At 46.7% G+C, this 7,267-nt stretch overlaps 2 protein-coding genes across 2 annotated transcripts; both read left to right on the plus strand.

Moving 5' to 3' along the window:
- Positions 1–2,308: 2,308 nt before the first annotated feature.
- Positions 2,309–3,724, plus strand: LOC105032658 (uncharacterized). Its single transcript, XM_010907159.4, has one exon. The coding sequence runs from the start codon at positions 2,604–2,606 to the stop codon at positions 3,504–3,506; it is 903 nt and encodes a 300-aa protein (XP_010905461.3). The 5' UTR covers positions 2,309–2,603; the 3' UTR covers positions 3,507–3,724.
- A 1,627-nt stretch (positions 3,725–5,351) lies between these two features.
- LOC105032662 (uncharacterized) lies at positions 5,352–6,892 on the plus strand. Its single transcript, XM_010907173.3, has one exon. The coding sequence runs from the start codon at positions 5,647–5,649 to the stop codon at positions 6,541–6,543; it is 897 nt and encodes a 298-aa protein (XP_010905475.1). The 5' UTR covers positions 5,352–5,646; the 3' UTR covers positions 6,544–6,892.
- Positions 6,893–7,267: the final 375 nt, after the last annotated feature.

Consider the following 7,267-nt stretch of genomic DNA (forward strand, 5'->3'; position numbering starts at 1 on the left):
TTCTGTCTACAAATATTGCACAGAGCTTCATTCCTAATGGGTTTTTTGGGCTGGTTCAATTCTACTTATATATCTATACTTAAATTCTATAATTACAGCTCAAGCATAGTTGACAGTCTTCATGCTGACAGGCCTGGCGCACTACAGAGTCACACCGGAAAATTATTACAGATGCGGTGCCCTAACAGAGTCTTTATACTTCAACTGTCTTTATACTTACAGGAAAATTATTACAGATACATAAATTCAACTGTCTTTGCCTCACATAATTTATTTTGGGAGGATTCCTACAGCTGTTCGACTAACTGTGGACTAAATACCTCATTTTGGGACATCTCCACAGTGGTTTTTACTTGTATAGATCATCAGTGTGCAAGCTTACAGGTTCCCAGCTCCTTGTTATATTTCCTTGTATCAGTCATTTTTGTGTTGGCCTGTATTTGTGCAACTTCTTCACAGGCCACTCTTGTACATAAACTGTTTACCATCTGGCTGAGTTAATGGAGCCTTACATCCTTCTACCAAAAAGTTCACAATCTAATAGTCTTTTTTTTTAATAATCTTTAAGTATCACAATCTACTCAAGACAGCCAAGCAACCTCGGTACTTATATAAAGTGGTGCTCCTTGTTATTAAGAATAAATTTTATCATCATTTCATGATAAGATTAGTTTTTTTATAGAATTAATCACAGAAAAAATTTTAAATTATTTAAAAATTTTTAATTTTATTCTAAACTTTAATTTGATGCAATCAAATCATCAAATTAAAAAACAAATTTAATTTAGACCTTGGCTATGGATTTCATTTAGCTGCCATTGCTAAATGGTCACGAAAAATCATATGATAGAGATATGTGATAGCACAGACTAATGTGGGCAAAATGTTTCTCCATTTTTTCTTATTTGTTTCAGTTGTGTAATCCAATTATTTCTCTCATTTCAATGACTTAATACCATCGAAGCTTGTGAAAGTGGTGATTTGCTGGTCAGCGAGAAGGCAGTACTTAGGTTCTTTATTTCCATGATGAAGGTAATTTCCTTACCTTCTGTGGATAGGGTTTTATCTTTCTTAATCCATCCGTTCTTTTCATTATTGATTGTTAATCGACTTTAGTTGCAATTTGCATGGGCTATACATTAGTGAGAGAAAGATAGACAGAAGAGTTAGAAAAGATGACATCTAGAAAATAAAAGAATTATGTATTATAAAATAAATCTAAGCTAAATCCTAATAAGTGAAATTCCTAATATAAGATGAGAAATATTGCAAAAATGAAGGACCGATCACTGTACAATGTCGGTGAACTGACAGGCTACCACTCTACAAAAATCATCAGTATTCAGTCACCGTAAAGAGACATTCTAAATAAAGAAAGGCATAAATATATAAAAAAAAATTATCCATATAAATCTTTTTTGCTATATAAATTCTTTCTAGCGCATAAGTATGTCACATGATCTCATACGACGATTCCATGATAGAAGCTAAACAGAATCTATAGATAGGATTCAAATTAAAATTTTTTGAAAATTTGATGATCAGATCACATCAAATTAAAATTTGAAATGAAATTAAAAATATTTAAATAATTTAATATTTTTTTATAATTAATTTTTTATATTATGATACATAATATTAGACTTTTTTTTGAGATCATCATGAATTCTCGCAATCATATCTTATATTTTGGAGAGAAAAATTAATGCCCACGAGACCACGTATGTGCAAGTAATTCACAGATTCTTGATGTTGTTACCATCATGGAGGACATCATTATAGTTTCAAGTTAAAGGAAAGGGTACATTGGGCAAGAAGCTCAACAAAAAGGTAGGAAATCGTGGCCTCAATCTCCGGTTCGCTGTTCTAGCGGCCTGCCACGTCAACGCGTCGTTTCCCGTCGTTTTCCTTCCCATAAAATCTTCACTCTGCCCTCGAAGACCCAACTAATCCGCGCACCACCGTCACCAAGGATATAATCAAATATTCCAACTCCAACAGCGTCGACCTCTGTTCGATTACGTGGCTTCAACTCGTACCATCAAAACTTGTATCCAGACTTCGCGGCGGCCTAAGGTAGTCGGTGCCTTTGCTGTACCGTAATCGGGCTCGGTCAGCCAATCTACAGATACACACAAAGTGGTGCAATTGGGGGAGCCTGAAAGGGCAATCCGCGGAGATCCAGGGGTAAATTTGGTCAAAAACCGGCGTTGCCGGCATTTGCCGACGTTCTCTCTTTTCAGTGCGAAAAAAAGTCCACTCGTGGACCAACCACCCGGACGGATCTGGGGACGGAAAGGCGACGGCGAAAGCAACCACCTTGCTCCACTGAGTCTTCGTTCCACTTCCTCGCTTAATTTTCAAACATCGGTCTTTAAAAGTCGCATGTTCCATTGTGCCGTCATCCAATCAACACCGTCCGAACTGTGAACCCGCTGATATAATTTTATCGAACCGGATTTACCGCCGTTAGTTCAAATGCGACATGCCTACCGGTGGCAGTCCCCGACTGCTTCTAAATAGAAATCGAAGGGCGAGCTGGGCAGAGGGAGGGATCTATCCGTGGCGGGATCGGAGGGCATTGGAATTCAGGAATCGTTGGCATGTCGATGGGGAAAGCAGCGGCAGGAGGCAGGGATTGGACGCAGCTGTATGCGATCTACGGCACGGACGAGTGGCAGACGGTGGCCTTCCTTGCCCTCCATGCCGCCCTCTTCGCCTCTCTCTCCCTCCTCCTCCTCTTCTACTTCCCCCACTTCCTCACCTTTCTCCACGCCCTCGCCCCCGCCGCCCCTCTCCCCGCCATCCGCTTCGCCGCCGGGTTCGCCGGCTCCGTCGCCGCCCTCTCCGCACTCTGCCTCCTCTACGCCACCGGAGACGTTCTCTACTCCTCCCTCGCCCTCCGCTGGGAGATGGCCCAGCGGATGGTGGCCGCCGTCCCGGACTGGTCGGCGGTTCGGACAGCGCTCGACGTGGGGTGCGGCCGCGGGATGCTGCTGAACGCGGTGGCGATGCAGATGAAGAAGGAGGGGAGTGGGGGCCGTGTGGTGGGACTGGACGGCCGGCGGGAGACGGCGGTGGCGGCGCTCCGGCGAGCTCGAGTGGAGGGGGTCCAGGAGTACGTCACGTGCCGGGAGGGGGACGCGCGGCGGCTGCCCTTCGCGGACGGGTACTTCGACATCGTGGTGTCGGCTGTGCACCTGAGCGGGCTGGGTCGGCGGGCGTCGGGGAAATCACCGGCCGCGGCGGCGGCTGAGAGGGGGAGGGGACTGGGGGAGATGGTGAGGGTGCTGAAGCCCGGGGGGATGGGGGTGGTGTGGGATCTGGTGTGCGGGCCGGAGTACGCGCAGCGGCTGCGGGAGATGCGGATGGAGGACGTCCGGGTGTCAGATCGGGTCACCGCCTACATGGTCCGTAGCCACATAGTCTCCTTCAGGAAGCCGCTCGACTCCGCCGCCGGAATGGAGTCGCCCCTGCCGCTCGACTGGAGGGCCAACATCTGCTGATCCTGTTCCGCCGGAACACCACAAGCTCTATACGAACATTATCTACTACCTCCCTTTTCCTTTTTTTCCTAAGGAAAAAAGGGAAAAACGAAAATTACCACTAGGATCTCAACTGTAAATTTCGCGGGCACTTGTAGCGTATAGACGCCCAGCTCGAAGTGGGGCTATGGCTTTTAAAGTTATCGAATATCATGTTATTTAGCTGCAATTCTTAATGATACCCTCTTCTCCTCTGGTGCCTAGGACTACTGAAAAAAAAATTAAAGCATGTCAGAGAAATTTGTGTTATACGTGCAACCGATGCCGTTCCGACACTCTTTGCACGTGCTTAGCTTAATGGGCTCAGCACTCTGTGCACGTGCTTAGCTAAATGGGCTTGGTAATAGGGCCTGGTCCTACTCTGGCTGCCATCAGATTAGGCAATTACTTAACATTCTTCTACTGTTGAGTCACGTGGTGTGTTCTAGGCATGCAATTCTAACATCCAGCCGAACAATCCTTCGTATACCTACTGGGACGTAGACGTGCCCACCCTCCACGCTCCTTCATGTTTGTACTGCAGAGCCCTTTAAATGGCCTAGAAGAGTACGCGCCAGTCCATTCGAGCTCTAGCGAGTTCTCATTTCTCAGCCTATGAAGGCATTTTCTAATTTGAACCCATCATGGCGTACCGATTTTTCATTCTTCCCCACAAACAACTACAAAATCGTCACGACGTGTGGCATTGAAAAGGGGTATTTGATCCTAAAGAATTCATAGACTTCTGCTTTAGAACCTGTAATTTGGTGGTGCTGAGGGGGCAAAGTTAACAAAGTTCAGTTCTGACGAAAGAGGCAGCGTGAAGTATTTTATTGGGAGATGCCCAATATTTTACTGCAACAATCCAATGGGTCCACGGAACCTCGACGCAGACCATCCAACCGAATCATGTGCTTCGCTAGTTTCCAATTCGTTGCCGTTACTCTCTCCCAATCCTAAGATAGAGAAATAGAGTTGAAGAATGGAGCATCTATGTTGTTTAATGTTGTCTATCTCGTGGCCCATGTTGCGTTGCATTATATGCACTCATTAGCGGAGGTTGGGATAATTTAATTTCTATGTGGACTAAGTGTTATAAATAACACGAGTCATGAAAGAGAGGGAGAGGTTTAATTCCTTGATACCGTTCTCCAACCCTGAACTGGGGGTAGATTTCATTGTCAACAATCGCGGTATAGACTATAGATTTCATTCTCTGCAATCGCCGTCATGTGCCATTCTCTTTCTGCTGTAATTCCTTGTTTACTCTTTCCGCCGACAGGATGGTGCTCCTTTCGGTGTTCTCTATCTCCCATAACTAAGCCGCAGAAGAGGATTCCCACTTTTTTGTCTAATGCGCGATGATGTAGTAATTCTATGCCGTGGATGCTAATCAGATGGACCCCCGCCATGGGTCTATCGGGTCCAATGTAATAATCTTCATTCATCCCATAGACTAAAATTGGACTGAATATAAGTATATTTATATTTATATTTCATGGATATAATATGGGTATAGATAATAATTTGATTAAAAAAATCTATATATTTATTTTAAGCCAGAAAATTGAATTTTATGAATATAAAATTAAAAAATATCACTAAATAGATAGTAAAATAAATAAATATTATATTAATATAGTTACATATTTTTTATAAAAAATTATGAGTATTATATTAAATTAATGACATCGTAAATAACCTGCATGTATATTTACATTTATTTTTTAAAAAGATATAAAGATGCTTAAATTTTTGGCTATTATCCGGTCCTTTTTCACCTTCAAATCACATGGACCGGACGCGAAATAAGGCGGGAAGAACATGCACGGTACGGCCCAGATAATTAGAATAAGGCCAATGGCATTTTCGTCATTATCGCGCATTTAATAAGTAGCCTTTCGCTCCACCCTTCCAATAACTTCTTTTGACTCGCCGTGCTTTGCCCCCAGTCCCACCACTCGCTCTGGAACCTGGAAAGAGAGGCAGAGGGAAGATTTATAAATCTCCAGCACCAGGAGGTCAGACTACGGGTCACGAGAAAGCTCCGCAGATCCCCGCCGTTCGTCGCCTCCGTTCCCCGGCCAATTCCTCGCCGGAGATGCCTCACTAGTGGAGGAGGATGGGCTGCTGCTTCAGCAAAAAGGAGGCTTCTTCTTCGGGCAAGGCGGCCTCCCCTGTCCGCCAACGAAGAAGTCCTCCGCCGACGGAGCCTGAGGCGCCTCAGGAGGAGACTGTGAAGGAGGTGCTCTCGGAGACGGCGAAGCCGAGGGCGAGGCCAAGGGAGGAAGCGAAGGAGGAGGAGGTGGGGATCGCGAAGTGTTTGAAGGCGGGTCCAGGTCTTAACCCCATCAACGACGGCTACAATGAGAGGTTCGAGGAGAACTCTGAGGTCTGCAGCGTGAGCGAGGGCTTCTCCGTCTCAACGACGGTGACGGAGAAAAGAGGAGGGGAGGAGGGGGACGCGGAAGAGGTGGAGGTGCAGGGTGAGACCAGGAGAACGAGAGAGGAGAAATCGCCGGCGAGGCTTCAGCGGAAGCGCTCCGTCTCCGGCGGGATTGCTCGGAACAAAGAGAGGAGCGCCGGCGTCGGCGTCGGTTGCCGCAGTGGGAGGGCCTCTCCGTCGCCGGTGAAAAGGAGGGAGGGGGCCGTCGGGCGGACGTATTCCGCCAGGGAGGCGGGGCAAGGGCGGGTGGCGAGGAGCCGTGTTCCGGCCGAGAACGGGTTCCGCAAAGACCCCGGGGAGAGGTCCGGCAGGAGGTCAATATCTCCTGCGGCGAAACGGGCGGCGGAGCTGCGAAATGCCACAGCCGGTGGCCAATGCAAGGTCGTGCCGGCGTCGAGGGCGAACGGCCGGGCATCGCCGAGCAGAATACCACCCGTGGCGGCGGCGGCGGCGACGGCGACGGCTGATGGGGATGGAAAGAGGTTGCAGGAGGCGAGCGGCGGAGACGGCGGCGAGGGGAAGGAGTCGCTGGAGAATCCCCTCGTCTCCCTGGAGTGCTTTATCTTCCTCTAGTCCCTTCCCCTCTTTGTAGTGACCCAGGTTTGCAGTCTCCGGTTTAACAAATTTAAGGTTCATGCTCTTAATTTAGGAAGAAGATAGCGAGCGGTATCTTGTTAGGCTCAGCATTTTGAAATCCTTGGGGAGGAAATGAAGCAAGAAAAGGGAAAGGGAATAGAGAGAGGGAAAAACGTTTGATCTTGATCGTACGCCCTAAATGTATTGAACGTCCTTACGATGGACACGTCACCTGTTATTATGTGTCTAACCTTAGTTGCTCTGTTTTACATGGGACAACTTTAGTACCTTGCTCTGCGCGTATTTTCGTTCTTGTTTTCCTTTTTCCGTGAAAGGTAATATGTGTTTGAAGTATAAAAAAAAAAAAGAAATAACCTTTATTCGATGTGTGGCAAGGTGAACGTACGCTGATTGATCTATGGTGGGTAGGGGAAGGTAGATCCCCTTTTTTTTTTTTTTTTGTTGTTGTAGAAAGAAGGTAGATCTCTTTATTGATTAGACGTAGCCCCTCAAATGGAATCGGATGATGGGTCTTGGCGGTGTCTGTTCCCAGACTGTATTGCAGGGAAGAAGGAAATGGATCTGTGGAGATGGGATTGTTAATAATTTCGACTGTTTAAGGGCAGTGCACGCACGGCACGCCAGCCATCGAATCCCGGAGTAGGCGTCAGGCTACCGCAGACCATTGAAGCGGACTCCTCAGGACGAATGCAGGAACCTC

Source organism: Elaeis guineensis, chromosome 2, assembly GCF_000442705.2.
Source record: "Elaeis guineensis isolate ETL-2024a chromosome 2, EG11, whole genome shotgun sequence".
In the NCBI taxonomy this organism is placed as follows: Eukaryota; Viridiplantae; Streptophyta; class Magnoliopsida; order Arecales; family Arecaceae; genus Elaeis; species Elaeis guineensis.

Bases quoted from the DNA above. Each gene is read 5' to 3' on its own strand.
- LOC105032658 (XM_010907159.4), top strand. From the start codon at position 2,604: ATGTCGATGGGGAAAGCAGCGGCAGGAGGCAGGGATTGGACGCAGCTG.
- LOC105032662 (XM_010907173.3), top strand. From the start codon at position 5,647: ATGGGCTGCTGCTTCAGCAAAAAGGAGGCTTCTTCTTCGGGCAAGGCG.